Source organism: Parambassis ranga, chromosome 5, assembly GCF_900634625.1.
Source record: "Parambassis ranga chromosome 5, fParRan2.1, whole genome shotgun sequence".
In the NCBI taxonomy this organism is placed as follows: domain Eukaryota; kingdom Metazoa; phylum Chordata; class Actinopteri; family Ambassidae; genus Parambassis; species Parambassis ranga.
The window spans coordinates 12864798-12881143 of NC_041026.1; the positions used below are offsets into that span (position 1 = coordinate 12864798).

Sequence of the window (16346 nt, forward strand, 5' to 3'; positions counted from 1 at the left end):
ACTCATCAACCCTTTTGATTCAACATTCAGAGCCTCCTTACCAGCTCTGTGGCACAGGCATAAGGCTCTGCTTAGTCCACAGGTCCTGTCCTGGACCTCCAAATATTAAGACATCTGTCAACCCACAAGACCCACAATGCCATCAACTGTCAAACTCAGTCCCCACTAGAGATGATGTGATTACAACTGCTTTCCCTCAGACAGGAGACGTAGTCCATCAGATCTGCCAGGGTCTGCCCGCAGCATCAGGAGACACCTGGGTCCAAATGCCCCTCCCGATTCAATATTTGTCTTTGTGGGATAGTTGTAGTGTTAAAATGTTGCCCTCTATGTATTTTCTCTGTGTATTGCCTCTGGTGCTCTCAGTCATTCAGACATTTTCAATTTGTCTGTGTGCACAATAAAAAAAAACTCACACAGGCCTGAAATCACAGGGAGCACAATTTCATTCTTTTATTCTGTTTTTCAAATTGGTTGTTTTGTAGGGAAAGTGCTCTGAGGCTATGAGTGTTTTAAAGATTACTTTTGGCAGTTTTGGACCAATATTAGAGAGCTCCAAGCACTGTGCAATGAACACCCTGTGCTGCTGTCTGAAGTGAATTCAAGATTATTTAGGAGGAAATTAAAAAGTGAAAGGACATTAGCACAGTCAACAGTCACATTGACTGATTTGATTAGTTGTTTATTTCCTGTAGCTGATGGATAGTGCCTAAATTTCAGGTGAAACTGTCACTTTAAATGTTGACAGATGGATTTGTCCGTCTGGGCTATAAAAGTAAACAAAGTAAGTTTAAAAAAATCAATGCTATAATCTTGTATTTAATAATATCCATTATCAGAAGAAAAAATCATCTGTGTGTAGTAAAGCGTGATGTATGACAGAATTTGTATGTAGTGGGTCAGCCAAGTGTGTGTGTGTGTGTGTGTGTGTGTGTGTATGCATCCATGCGATGCATTTGTGTGTAGAGAGAAAAGGATGGAGAGATGGAAAGAAAGAGAGGCAGAGGTGGAGGGAGGCAAAATAAGCAGGCAGGAAAATGACTCACATCGGCTTTCTCCTCTAGACACACTCACACACACACACACACACACACTTTGGAGACACTTGAGAGCACATTTTATGTTCCACATGGACATAGACATCCTCATCTTGTTTCTGCATCCCATATGCTCTCCTCTCTCTCACCCCTTTCCCTCCTTCCATCTCTATCTTTCTCTCTCACAATCTCCGAGTTTCAAGTGCAAATTAATCCACACTCCGAGGATTATGGGTAAGTACTTTGAAGTGGCAAATGATGGCCTCCTGTGGTTCGGTGCGGGAAAACACACATGCACACACATATGATTAAACACCCACTTGTGCACTTTGACACATGGATCCACCTCCTTCATACACACTTATGCAAACTTGTAGACTCACTGCATGCAGCTGGTTAAGAAAACAAACACTTTAGGTGTCTACCCGACACATACACAGTGAAATGTCAGCTGTCTGATCTTTATTCCTCTTGGCCAGGAGAGACCATAGCTGAGGCTGTTACCGGTGCACATAACAGACTTCAAAGCTCATAGCTTTGACTTTGTGCAGTGTGCTTTTTGTGGTGCATGTTGAACATTAGCCTCTCACCTGAGATAGGCTCCAGCCCCCTGTGACCCTGCACTACAGGTCAAAATCAGATTCAGAAGATGGATGGATGATGGATGGATGGATGTTAAACATTATGCGCCCCCTTCCCTCCATTTTTTAGTGTTGGCTATGACCATCAACTGCTGCTGTGCACTCAGACGACTCTGTCCCACTTCTTGTTTATTGCACTTCTACCTCCTTCTCACTCCCCCCGTTTCTCTCTGTCTGTGTCTATGCCTCCCCCTGCTGTGCATCTTCATTCTATCACTCTAATAGCACTCTACACTGCAGGACACAAATGAGGACAGATGGAGACTAAAAAACTGTCTGAGAGCAGCACAAAGCAGCATTAAAAGGAAAAAAAAGACAAAACCTTTAGAAAGGAAGATAAAAAATGAAAAAAAAGTCAGTTCAGTTTCTGACTGCAGTTCATTAAGTTTGTGCTAAGTGGACATAAGGTTCAATGCATTCAAGTGCTCTGTGAACTTACAAGAAGCGAGTCAGTGGAAAAAACGTGAAAGAGGATCAGAGGTGGAACTGAGAAGGAGAAGCACGAAGTCCATGTGAGTCAGCACCTACTGTTCACTCAGAGCAACTGCAACTGTGTTTGTCACTTCCCACTGGGCACCAATTTATCATTTATTTATTTATGGCCTAGAGTACTGTATTTTTTTTTTAGTGTGTTACATGTTAGATGACAACAAACCATCTTAATTCCTGAATTTTTTTGACTGGAGTAGAGCATATTTACTTTTTCTTGACCCTCCTGAATGGTCAGATCTAGAAAATGATGACATGTTTCTCAACCAAGACATGGGGAAAAATTGAAATAATTCACAGCACTCCAGCATGGTGAACATGGTGAAAGATTAAAAAAATGTCTAGCCTAATCGGGCATTAGGAAAGGACGAGCATATTTAATGAATAAGATACTCGCTAGACGATTGGACGTTTCCCTCACTGTCCATCACAACCAAATGTCAAGCATGCAGGAAAATGTCAAACAGGCTGTGACAGCCCTTCTACTATTTATAATCAAAAATATGAGCATCATTTTTATCTTAATAAAAGATGCACATAGCTCCCAGTACCTTTCCACTGGATGCTGATTGGTCTGAACACAAGCTTGAAAACTAGCAAGATGAATTTGTGTGAGATGTGCAAACTTATGAGTGTTGTGAAAATCCAGCTGCCTCGCAAAGTAAGATGAAGCCGGTCGACATCAAACTGAATGCAATATGAGACATTTACAGAAAGCAAGCTGTAAAGGAAGTAATGAAAAAAGAAAGGCTAAACTAATTTGTGGGAGAAATACTATCAAATCAAGAATAAAGAGAAAAATGAAGATGGAGATGAAATGAGATGGAGGAGATGAACACAGTGCAGATCAGCAGGTTTCTGGCGCTGCAGCCTGGAAGTCAGGCGAGTTTGAAATGCAAATGAACCCAAAATCTGTTTTCCGCTCTTCCTCTGCGGAATCACAGCTTTCTGCGGTGCCAGCTCCCCTACCTGTCAGTCTTCCCATAATTCACTCTCTCATTTCTCCGCCTGCTCTTCCTCTTTTATAAGTGCCCTCGCTCCTTCTTTCCTCTCGCAGTATTCAGGTTACCAAGTTTGGATTAAAGACAGAAGGAGCTGATTTTTTTCCACTTGTGTTTCTTGCTGGGGTTCTTCCTCTACACAGAGAGCAATACTGAATTTCTCATGGTAACCTTATGCATATATATTACAGATATATTCACTATTTTGAAGCCAACCTCTTACTCAGATGCACTCAACAGCAAATTTGACCTCTTGATAGACACTTCAGAACAGTCATTGCATCCACTTAAGTGCTTTTTAGACACATATGTGGAGTCATTATGATGTAAAGCTCTCTTATACTCCATCTTAAGTATGTTTAGCTCCTGATAATATGATTCCATCTATTCCAGACATAGCAAAGGAGCCTGATACTGACTGAAGTTGCTATTCTCTACTTTAAATGCTTCCTTCCTAATTTTCCTTTCAACTGTTTTTTTTAGCTATTTTCTTCCTTGCATTACAACCCCTCCTTCTCCATCCAGCCACATCTGAAGCTTCGTAAAGTTTCCATGGAACCTTACATCTCTTAATAATCAAAGTCTCAGCACTCGGCAGCATCTCAGTGTGACATCTGGAAAAAGTGCAATCCAGAGTGGCATGATGCATCCAACAACCCTGTCTCATCCCACTGGAGCCCTCTAACAGATGCCATGCTAATTCATCTGATGGAAAGCCATGCTAAGCCAAGAAAAACCACCAGGCAGCCAACCTCAAACTAAACCTCAACTGTGTGCCTGTGTCAGGATAATGATGAGCTTTTTTGGAATGATAATTTCTCGATAAATTCAGATTGTGCAACCCTTTCTGTCAATCTCTGTGAAAATATTCTTTTCTTTGCAAAAAAGTATGTATGCATACAGGTACTGTCATAAATTATGAATTTTGAACTCCATTAATTAATTAGGCCTTTTTTTCTTTTGTTCAGGGCTCAGCTCCCCATTGCCTACTATTTCTCAGCAATATTGCTTTGATTAAAAAGACATTAACGTTCTTTTTGACTGAAAAAACAGGTCAAAATTCAACCGAGAGTCAGTAAAGACCACTAGACTTATGAGTAGAAATAAAGTTATGGAATGAAGTTCATCATTTCCTTCTCTTATCCTGTCAACTCATCTTTTAAGCTCAATAACACGGTGAGTCTTCAGCACCAGCAAGGTTTCTGAAGCGTGACTTTGAGTTGCTGTCATCACCGTCAGGCAGACAGTGAGTCTACACCCGCCTGTCACTCAAATCAATAATTACACATATTTTAAGTCTTGAAGTATTATTAATTAAAATGAGAGTTATAAATAAAATTCACCACCTGCACAGTTGTTACAAAAAAAGGAAACTTAGAGACCAAACACCATTTTTATACCAGGCTGTAAACATGTTTATTTCTACTATATGTAGCTATTTCACTATTGGAGACAATGGGGATTGACTCACTTTTGGAGGTAGCCCCTAGAGGCTGTGGCATGAACTACAATTTGAAACACCTGCTGGGGCCTTCATGTCTGAGCTGCAGAAGACAAAATTATCAACCAAAGGATGAAACACATTTTTATACTGATTGCATCAAACATGAGTTCCTGGGCAGGGACCTCACACTCTGTAACAGTTAGTAACAGGCGTGGAAGCCCCTCTTCCACTCTGTGTCAGTTTTAAATGAGCCTGTTGGTTCATGGTCTGGGCCACAAGAGGTCCAGAGCAAGTTTACGATGGGAGTTTTGGTTCTGTATTGGAGCTGCTTCTCTTTTTGCACTGAAGTTTGGTGTTCATCCACTGTTTTGTTCTACCTTTAGTCTGTGTTAGGTACAGTCTGGGAATGCAAAACTGCTTGGTTATATGTAGAAAAAAGCGTCCTTGGTTTGGTCTTCCACCCCAACAATCAGTGCCTGAAACGTAGCAACCCTCATGACTTATTCCATGTGTTCCTATGTGATGCAGTCAGTGCGAGACCTCCCTAAATAAACACCCATTCTCCATCTAATATCATTTATATTTCTCCTTCCCTCTTTGAGCCCTGCCATCATTCTCTTTCTAAATATTACTCCTCTTTGTCTTTCTTCCTCCCCCAGCCTTTTGCTCTCGTGTAACCCGACGTTGACATAATGAGGCCAAAGTAGCAAAAGTGTGAACTCTCTGTCTCTGTTTCTCCTCATCTGTCTCCCTCTTTTATTGGTTGGCTGTACTTTTTTTGGACTTATTGTTGTCACTGGCAGCAGACTAAGGGAGCTGAGAAAGGCCAAACAACCGTTTTTTAAAAAGGTTTCTGAAAGCGCTTCTTGAAAACATCAGCCCAGGCCCTTATCTGCCTCATACCAGCAAACAACACTGGCACTTGTCACTGCGTTCATTCTTTACTCTAACATGCAACACAACCTGTCATCGCTTCCTCAGACTCCCTCTCTTTCCTGCTCTCTTTCATTCTGTCTGTTTTTTTTTCTTCCATTTTGCTTTGTTTTTTTTCTAATCTTGCTCCTTCTCATGTCCTCCAGGCTATTTTGCCTTCCATAATCTTTCTGTCCCTTATTACTGTTGTTGCTGTCCCTCTGGGATTTGGGCTTTTTTTCCTCCTTTTTCCCCTCGATCTCTTGTGCCCTCATTGCTTTGTTTGTTTTTTCCTTTGCCATATCGTGTCATCATTTTCATTCTTCTGACACTCTCTTACCTTGATTTTTATCACGATTCATTTTCTCAGTGCTTTTGATCCCAGTACAGAACCACCAGGCAGACAGTGCTGCTGATGTTATAGATTAAAAAAAAGCTTTCAGTGTTCTGTTCTTGAAGTGCAACCTGAAGCCAGTTCTCCTCAGCTCTGTCACCATCTGGCAAATAACAGTGCCTCTGCAGCTTGTTCCTGAAAGATGGGTGGCGTTGTAAAGCAGACAAGTCACAAGTCAGCTCCACCACACCACAAATTTTCTTGGTGGTTGTGTGGAACAGCGACATGTTAACTGCTAGGAGTGTATTGTGTAAAGTACTTCTGTCTTAGACTGACTGTCATCCTGCTACACCTGTATGGGAGCCGGAGCCCAGCAGATGACAGTGAGTGGTGTCATTTAAAGTGACATGCAGCATGTAGAAATTAAGCATGTTGTGACACCAAGAGACACCAGGTAGGGCTAAAGTAAAATGAAGTCAAAATGGAAGTGCCAAAACCTGCAGTTCCTCTGGTGGCCACACCAAAAATGAGTCAATCCTCATTGCCCCTGTAAGGGGTGAAGTTATGTATTATCCCCGCGCGGCAACCTTCGGCGCTCAGACTTGAAGCCCATGCGGAAGTGTCAAAACTTGTAGTTCATGCCACAACCACTGGGGGCCTGGCTCCAGAAGTGAGTCATTTCCCATGACTCCCATGTTAAAATCGCCACCTTCACAGCAGAAATTAACATGTTTACAGCCTGGTACAAAAAAAAACACTCTGGTCTCAAATGATAAGTTCTCTTCTAGTGTTAACTGTTAGGGGGGGGGGGTTTCACTCGTTTTAATGATATTAATTAATTACGCATAATTGTGGGCGTTGCCACTTTGAGTGACAGACGGTTGCCATATCACAGCACGAGTTTCCTGCTTCTGCGATCGCCCGACCTCCTCAACTCCTCTCATACTCCCCCTCTTTTTTTGTCCGTATTTGGAGTTTTAGTGGACTGTAACGTGGCCAGCACAGCAGTGGTCGGAGCGTCCCGGACGGGTGACGTCACGGAAGCTCTGTCCATAGTTTTTACTGTCAATGATTGTCCCTCTATGCACATGCAGCAGGCTTTTACAAATGTTCAGATATCAACTCTTTTCTACTCTCCACCCTTAATAGTTCTGCCTTTACAGTGCATGTCAAAGTCATGTCAGCCAATCAAGAGCAAGAAGAGGTGGGACTTTCAACAACAGGAGAAACTCGTGTGTTTGCAGCCACTTGATGCTTTCTTCTATTTTTTTATCTAATTCATTTAAAGAGAAACAGCCAGTGAAAAGAGTGTTAGAAGAGATTTTTGTAAGCTGGCAGACAATAACAGCTTGAGAGGAGCCCTCTGACTTTGCGGCTGTGGGCGCTTTTAGCACAAAATCCTGTGTCTGTGGTCACAAGCCCAATCTCATGTGACACGTGAGTGTGATCTCAGCAGCACTCAAGCTCCACTAAGAGTTAGGAGAAGTCAGGCGTCGCCAAGGAAAGTGACGGCCAGAGCCTCCAGCTCTGACTTACCTCAGCTGAAACATTTCTACATCACAAAAATCATGAACACATGCCAACATCTCCTCGTCCTCACCACGTCTCTCCTCTCACCTCTCCTCTTCCTCTTTTACACCACAGCATATCTTCAGCTGCTAATTCGGTCTCTCTTTCACCCACTTATATTTCCCTGTCTCTCACCTCCTTCTTCAGAGGTTGGCTGACATCATGAATTCTCATTCATCTTTTCCCTTTTCCCTTCATTCATTTCAGGGTCTGTCGCAGTCTTTCACTCACATCCCTTGATCTAACTCTCTCTCCTCACCTCTTCTGTCATTCTTTCCTGATTTGCCGTACTGACACTGTCCTCACAGGAAAACCGATGCCTACGTTTCTCTGACAACCTCCTCCTGTCAGCAGCCATGTGTGTAGTTCATGGTGTAGTTCACATTATGTGTAACTAATGAACTATTGTGTTTATTTGTTTATTCCATCCCTCTTCCACTTGACCGTTTCCCCCTTTCTGTTGTTACATTTTCTTTCTGAGCTTTTTGTGTGTCTCTTCCTGCCCTCTCTTCCGTTCTTCTCTGTCTGATTTTGGCCCATTCCCTCCTCCTTTTCTCTATTTTCTGCTTTCTCACCACATTTGTCCTTTTCCGACTCCATCTAAGCCTCAGCAAGTCTCTCACACTCCCACTTGTGTGCATCTCTCTTCTCTACCCATTTCTCTCTCTGCTGGAGGTATAAATAGGACTCCTAATAAAGTGCTAATTAATCTCTGGTGACAAAATCAAAGAAAGCACATCTGCATTGCTGAGAGGAGCGACTGAGGGAAAGGAGAGGGAAGGAAAGGGGGTAGACAGGAAGGGGGGGTGAGAAGGAGAGAAGGAATGCAGATCAGAGAGGAGAAAAGAATGAGAGGAGACAGAAAGAGCAACAAATTTAAGGATAAAGCTTTCAAAGTGTAGATATCTTAGGGAGGTTATTTGAAATTTAATACCAGCTTGATTTAGAGATTCTAAAGGAAAATGATTGTGGATTAAATAATTTGTATTGCCATATGTGAATGCAACTTAGAAATGACACCAACACCCCCACCCCCCCTCCCCGGCTGTGGACATCCTGGAGATTGATTTCAAAGAGATTTTCAACAATGTTCCGGAGGAAGTGATGGTTATGTTCAAGTGCCGCACTAAAGCTAACTTAAAACAAACCACACGCTAGTTACCTAATTTTCTTGAGTATCAGCATCTAATTAATCCAACACCAGATTATTGAACTGTTTCAGCTGAGCTTTCATGCAAGCTAATGTCACTAGCTATATGCTACAATTCATCCCATGGCAGACAGTATAAAATGATTTTCACTATAGCAGTACAACATACACAACAACAGTGCAGAGCAACAGTTGCTGAATATAGCATAATGTGCAGTTCACTTAATAACCGCATGTGCCAGCAAATAATAAGGATTCTCTTTAAGGACTTTTAAGCTTTAATTGGATGATAAACCCCCTTAAACTTGCACTTTAAGACTAAACTTTTGTCATCATAGCCAGCTGCATTAAATGTAAATAAAGGTTTGAGACTATGAGGAAATAAATGATGAAAGTGTGGCAGACTGACACCAGTTATGTACAGGGGAAAAAAAGGGGGAGTGGGAACATCATTATTTTTAGGAGAAAAAGAGACGGTGATGGATGGTGAGAAAAGTCATTGAAAGAAATGATGGGAGAGTAAGAGAACTATAAAATGCTTCACGAGGAGCCCTAAACAACAAATGTGGTGCATAATTTTGAGTCGCATTAGTCATCTCTAGCTCTGCTGCTTCCATTTGGATACAGCAAAGCTGCTGGAGACTCGGCTCGGTCGTCAATCAGCTCATTTCTGCCCCTGAATAATTTAAGCCACGTCTCAGCCAAACGGACCAATCACTGTCACATTACTCTACTTTAATGAATGCTAATGTCCTTCATTCACACATGTTCGGAGGCAAACTGCGAAATGAAAGCAAATCAATGTGTTTTGTAACAGAATATTTATTATTGTGACAAATGAAGAACTTTATTAAGTTAAATGAAACTTTTCCCCAGTTTTTATTTGATGTTGTAAAAACATCTGTTATTACACATTTCATGTGGTAAATATTTGTATATATTTGTTACCAAATTTCTTTTACCTTTCTTTGTTCAAATTTGCTACATATGTTTACTTTTTCAAGTTCCAAAATCAGTTCATTGAGCATTTTTGTGATTTTTTTTATTGTCTTTTTTTTCAATATTTTTGGACCCAATATGTTAATAGAGTAGGTTAAAGTTAAAAAATAATGATCAGATCATATAGGTGAGGTTGTGCTGAAAAAATATGTATGGTACATTTTCAATGGTATATTAAGACAAAATCAAAAGCATTCAGAAACCAGAAGCCAGAATAGGCTGAGTCTCTTAAGGGTTAATATTCAATTATGGACTCCATAAAATAATCAAAGAAATGATTGCTCACATATCTGAATATTCATTTGAAGATACTTTCAGCTTTTTTATCTCCTTTTAAGTGTTTTGCTTCAGAAGTCTGTAAGCTCCATCGCCTCCAGTTCTTTTTGGATCCTGTAGGGCAGTGGTCCCCAACCACCGGGCCGGGGACCGGTACCGGTCCGTGGGTCATTTGGTACCGGGCCGCACAGAAAGACTGAGCAAAACATATATTATTCATTATCTGAGTCTGACAGCTGTTTCATTTATAAATCGATCAGATTCATCCGCCTGTGCCTTTAAGCACCTGCCCAGACGCTTGTCTCGGTCACGGGATACGGAACCCCAAAATTAAGCCCACAAGCAGCAAAAATAAATAAAAAACAAACGTCTTTGGAGAGCTTCTTCGGAAAGGGGAAAAGGCCTAACGAGGAGACAGAAGAAGAGGAGCCTACCCCTTCAAAGAAAAAGAAACCCGCATTTAAAAGACTATATCAGGAGTCCTATTTAAAATACGGATTTATTGCAACAGGTGATTCTCACACACCAAGTCCGCTCTGAGTGATGTGGCGACAGACTCGCAAATGAGGCAACGAAGCCTTCAAAACTGCGAGACCGAGCACCCTGCATTAAAAGACAAGCCATGGAAGAAAACATGAACAAGAACGACTGAAGCAATTAATGACGGCCAAAACAAAATTACGGAGTGGACTGGACATAAGAAACACACTTTGGGTGTCATTGTCTCCCATTATCCCCAGATGGGACCCCCTCATTGCTGGGAAAGCTCAAAGGCTCCCACTAATTAAGCATAAGAGTAAGAGTCTGTTTATGCACTTTGTTTTTTTTTTTGTTTTTGTTTTTTTCTGTGCCGGTCCGTGAAAGTATTGTTTTACATGATACCGGTCCGTGGTGCAAAAAAGGTTGGGGACCGCTGCTGTAGGGTAAAGTCAAGCTACTGACACACATGGAGGAGGCAGGATGTGAAACTGTTACCCATAAAACTGCTGCGTTACATGTGCACATCATTGTTTTTATTTAATGTTAGTTATAAGTATTTGTAATCAAATCTCTACAAACTGCAACAAGCTTTTCTGGCATTTTTCCAGCTACTGTGCTGACAAGTCCTGACCGACTGACAGATCCTGGAGGATGTTTATGAACCAGTCTAGGACTGAAACCTGCAATGGACAGAGGGATTTATTCTAAGGCGTAACATATCTTAAGCTGAAGCAGTATTTTAAGGCCTGGAAGAGGAAATTCTGGCATTATCAGTTTTTTTTGTTTAATCCTGTCTCTGTCAAATAGTGTAAAACTTTTCCAATTAATGTGTTTCATGACTTATGTCGTGACAAAGAGATGAAATCCGATACTTCTCTCTAAACTTGATACTTGCTGTAAAGGATTCCCTGTAGCTAATCTGCAGAACAAGCATCAGCTGCTCAGAGAGGAGAAACACAGTTTTCAAAGTCACCCCCGGTAAGTTATTCCCTGAGTGTGTTATAAATTTGATGTGATTTCACAGGCACACTTGCAGGTCTTGGAATTAATAATCATCCCAGAGACTGTGTGACTTGGTGGATAAAAAAGAATGCACAGGCTACCTGTGGTCCCTACTGCGCTACAAAGTGAAGCAGTACCAGCGTTTGCTGAAAGACCAGACAGCCTCTGTGCAGTTTTTAGTTAACTTTTTTTTTTCTCAACATCCTTGCGTTTGCAGAGGAACAGTCACTGAACACATGTCCTGACCTCTGACCTGTCACAGGACGAGCCAGCCATGCCACTGTAAAAACATCCATTTGTCTTAGAAATAAGGTCATTTTGACAACAGTATGTTAGAATTCGGCTAATGGATGCTCTGTTCAAGCTGTACAATATAAAACAATGAATTTAACCCATACAAACCTGATGACAGTGCCCTTTAATTATTGATGTAACTCTATGAACCTTTATCGCTGCACAGGACTCCATTTATTCTGGACTATTGCACAGGATGTACCATAAATTTCACATACTGCCACTACATAAAATGATGTGAGTTTTTTTTAAGAATTACATTTCATTATACCTTCTAAAGTACTGACTATCAGGCTATTATCGTACTACAGCAGAGCTCAATAAAGTAAGAGCTAATTTAATGTGTTAAAAGTTGGACTGTGTAACTCATCTACAGGGCAGATCTCAGCCTGTGTGGGGTTAAACTTTGGCCTTGTCGCTGCCGTCTTACAGCAAACTGCAATGAGGGTTCTCCTAAATATCACAGAATGGAGTCATACACTTACGCTAATGCACTCAGCAACATTCATTGCACATGCAGAATGTCCCAGTTTTTACTGCAGTAAAATCAGCTCTGTTTTAAGTTAGTGAGACATCAAGCTTTAAGAACACACACTGACGCTGGAATCGTGACTCACTCTTTCATACACATTCACACCAGGCAGACGCAGCAAAGGACGAGCAGTAATTTCTTCTACACTGCGCAGAAATAAGGGCAACTTTAACTCGCCCCCCCACCCCCGAGGTAGTCATCAGATTGTTATTGTTATAATTGTAATCCCACCGTGGGTTGTAGTGCACCCTGACAAGCCGATAGGCGGCGTTTTGTCCCCATTTTGTCTCCTACTCCACTGCGTCTCCAGTCTTCACTTCAAAGCAATACATCTCCAAATTCATAAATAAATTAGCTGAAGAGGGGAAGAGAAAACTGCACATTCCTCTGATACAAACACAGACTGAGACGAGTGCGCACGGATGAACCAGCAACAGGAAAACACTAAATCTGCGCCAGAAACGGTCAATTAAATTTAACAGTAGATCTGCAAAAACACCACAAAGTTTAACTCTCGTTGCACACGAGGGAAAGGGTTAAGAAAAGGTTCACACAACGTCGACTTGACAAGAATGTAAACGGGCCATAGCTGAGGTATTAAACGAACGAGTTAAATGACATAACACGGAATTATTCAAGAAAAGTGAGCACTTTAGCGCACATGGCGCAATCAGACACTTTAAGTTCCTCTAATAGTGGACAGAAACCCATAAAAGTACCTCATTTAGTACTAGAACCTCACTATTACCACATCATATAATTAAAAGGGACATTTAAGAGCTTGTTAACCACCATTTAATGCCATGCAGACACCTAACCCTGGTGTTAAGAGTCAGTTATGCCTAATGTGTACATCTGTACTTGGAGATGAAGTAAAAACTGTTTAAGAGGCTAAAAGATATGTATTAAAAACACTTTACATGTGTCTATGATGACTCATACAATATCACTACCTATCAATGTAAAGTGAAAATGACGCGTCTGACGGGGGAAAACAAGTCAGAACAATCAGAATGTGATCGAAGGCGTGCAGAGAGAAAGTAGCCCGAAGCGCACAGGGAGGTTCAAGTTGCAGCTGTGCCGCCAAAGTGTGAACAAAACATAATGAAGAGAAATGAAATAATTTGCCCTCTTTTACCTTTTTGCAGCAACCTTCTCTTCAATATAGCCTGAAGAAAAAGCATTTTCCCCCAAACCGGCTCCAGACTGGACGGGTTATTGTCTCCTCATAGAAGAGCGGAGGAGGAAGAAGGAGGCAGAACTTCTGTCTGCTTCATGCGTCTCTCTCTCTCTCTCTCTCTCTCTCTCTCTTTTCCTCTCTCTCCGTTTACTCTCTCCAAGGGACCCCCTCCCTGTTGACACCAGCTCTGAACTGTAGGCTGTGTGTGTGTGTGTGTGTGTGTGTGTGTGTGTGTGTGTATTTTAACACCTCTCAGAAGGGGAAAATATCTCTGTAACCGACTTTAATCAGGTCTGTACTTAGTGCTTCCAGTCTGCTTTAGTTCTCAGAGCTGATACGTGTTTTCGCATGTTCTCCTCCTAGTTTCTTTATGCACTAATTTAATTACAGCATCCCCCCTCTCTCTCTAACACACACACACACACACACACACACACACACACACACACACACACGTCTCTTCCTCTCTCAGTTTCCTGATTATGCAAAAAATTGTAGCTCAAAGCCTTCGGGACTTGTGATGCCCTAGTTTTTTTTTCCTTCAGAGTCTCTGTGTCTAGTGGGCTTGTATATATGTATGTGTGTGTGTGTGTGTGTGTTTGAGGCTGTTGAATGTGTAGCCAAAAGATGAAAGCTTCCAACACACACTGAAACCAACCAGATCATGACTTATTCCTTAGAACCCCTGTCGGCTGGTGACCATAAGGTGACCAATGTCGCTTGAAGTGACATGAAACTGAGAAACACTTGTTCCCCGGACACACACACACACACACACACACACAGGCACACCTGTGCCCATCTCATTATTCCTGTTTAAAGTCACTTAAGCTGCAGATGTGATGTGGGACTGCTGATGGAGACTCTGTGACAGCAGGCACAGAGAAAGCACAGTGAAACATCCAGCACTGGCCGTTACTGCAGTCACATTTTCATCTGCTCTTCACTCCAATATGGCAACAAAAATAATCCACCACATGAACCTCACAGAGGCTGTGTAGCTTGACGTTGCCCTTAGAGTGTATGCAGATGAGGTTAAAGTGCTGACTGACCTGAATGCACCACATGAACCCTTTGGCTTTAAGGGTAAGAATACTTCTTTAACACTAAAATCTAATAGTCAGCAACTTGACCTCAGGTCCTCTCGTACAGCTATAGAGCCACTAATAAAACACATCGCTGCTCTCACTATATATACACACATGTGCTGATATAAGTGTTGCAGTTGTGCCTGGGAGCATGTTGATCTGCTGAGGATCACATCAAAATCTGCACAACATTGCCATCACTTGTCTTTCTTAACAAACTTTAACAAACAGCATGCAAAAGGCACAGATACATTTCATATCAGGACCTTCTTTCTGTGAAGCAGCAGCACTAACAATTTAGCCACCAGACAGATATCATTTGCATGCAGTGGTAGACTGTAGATGTGGGTGTCATTTGTGGGACCAAAGCACTGAAAGGTATCGCTGAAGCTTTGGAGGTGCCATATGTTACCAAAATGTTGTCTGGAATATAAAATAAAGACAGAAATAAAGGCAGATAACTACACACTGAACTTCAGCACCACAGACAGCGACTATGTATTACCTCATCTACAGTCTTTTTAATGCTACTTACGCTCACAAAGGCCTCTATAGTGTATCTTAATATGCACTGGGAACTGTAGTAGAAGGCAAGGTTACTCGGTTAACACACACACACAGGCTCAACCTAGACTCAAAAAACTCCTGCTGAGTCTGCAAGAGCTTAAACCAGCTGCACAATCAGCAAGCGCTTAAAGGCTCTAACCTGAACTCTAGGAGACTTCAGTGTAGATTCATTTTCACTGTAACCTTTCTGACACACTTTTTGTTAGAGCAGGCTGTCTTTAGACCATTCTCTCTCATCAACACTGTCTATCAAAGAGACTCTGGATGTCAGAATTCATCCAGAAACATAGTTTACGCCACTCTATTGCACTTTTTTGTTCATCCTCCATGCTGTCAAACAAGGAAGGGCAACAGTCCCACCAGGCAGCGAGAAAAACAGCACAATGCTTTAAAAAAAATGCAAACAAATATATATCAGCATGCTTCCATCCTTCACAGCAGTGTGAAGTTTGTGGCTCAGTGAGGAAAAGCCTTGTTTATATGTCAACTGTGAAATGTTTGAGGTGAGGAGAAGACATTCACCAAGGTGCCACAGAAATGTTTGGATGAGATATACACAGCCACACACCAGAGGTACACAACACATAAATAGGAAAAAAACTAAACAAAAAATGCATCTCTGGCTGCAAAATAATAATAATAAATCTAACTCTTCAAACTATAGTTTAGCTCCTACTACTACTTAACAAAAGCTATCACATACTGGGCACATGGTGAGAGACATGCATGTACAGCACGTTCATCACTTGAGGCCATGAAGCGCCATTTTAGGCAGCGAATCTTATTATAGAGAGGGGAAAGAAATGTAACCATGGTAACTGATTTTTTTTAAATTAATTATTAATTTTTGTCTGTTTTTGTTGTGTGTGTGTGTGTTTTTATGTGGTCGAGTGTTTAATGTAATGTTGGATTTAATGTTTAAAAAAAACAACTTTTGACTTTCTGATGACTTTGTCACGAGTAAAAAAGAAAATGAATATTTTAAAACAAATACTTTTGAAAACTGACAACAAAGTGTTGCCATCCTTCTCAGTTTATCAACAGGTTTGTGCTTCGGCTTGATGTTATTGTTTAAAGCACAAGGAAGCTGTTTCTTTTTTGAGACTTGGTTTTTTGCTTTAATTAGGAACCACTAAATTGCTCAAATAAAAATAAATCTTAATACAAAATGATTTTTGTTGGACATCTTAAAGCATCAAATGCCCCTTACAGCTCAATGGCTATCACACATTAAAATCAACACATCCGACTCAGACTTATAAGTGCTATTAAATTAGCTTTGTTGCAGTGATATTACATTAGGTTGCATTAGACACAACCATAAATGTTCATGTTGTTATGTACGTCTGCT

General features: G+C 41.3%; 1 protein-coding gene across 1 annotated transcript in view; it reads right to left on the reverse strand.

Moving 5' to 3' along the window:
* Window positions 1-13378, reverse strand: part of grip2b (glutamate receptor interacting protein 2b) — a 62109-nt gene extending 48731 nt beyond the window's left edge. Inside the window, exon 1 of the mRNA XM_028406061.1 lies at window positions 13299-13378. Coding sequence (XP_028261862.1) covers window positions 13299-13344 — 46 coding nt within the window. The 5' untranslated portion in view covers window positions 13345-13378. The remainder of the gene's footprint in view (window positions 1-13298) is intronic.
* Window positions 13379-16346: the final 2968 nt, after the last annotated feature.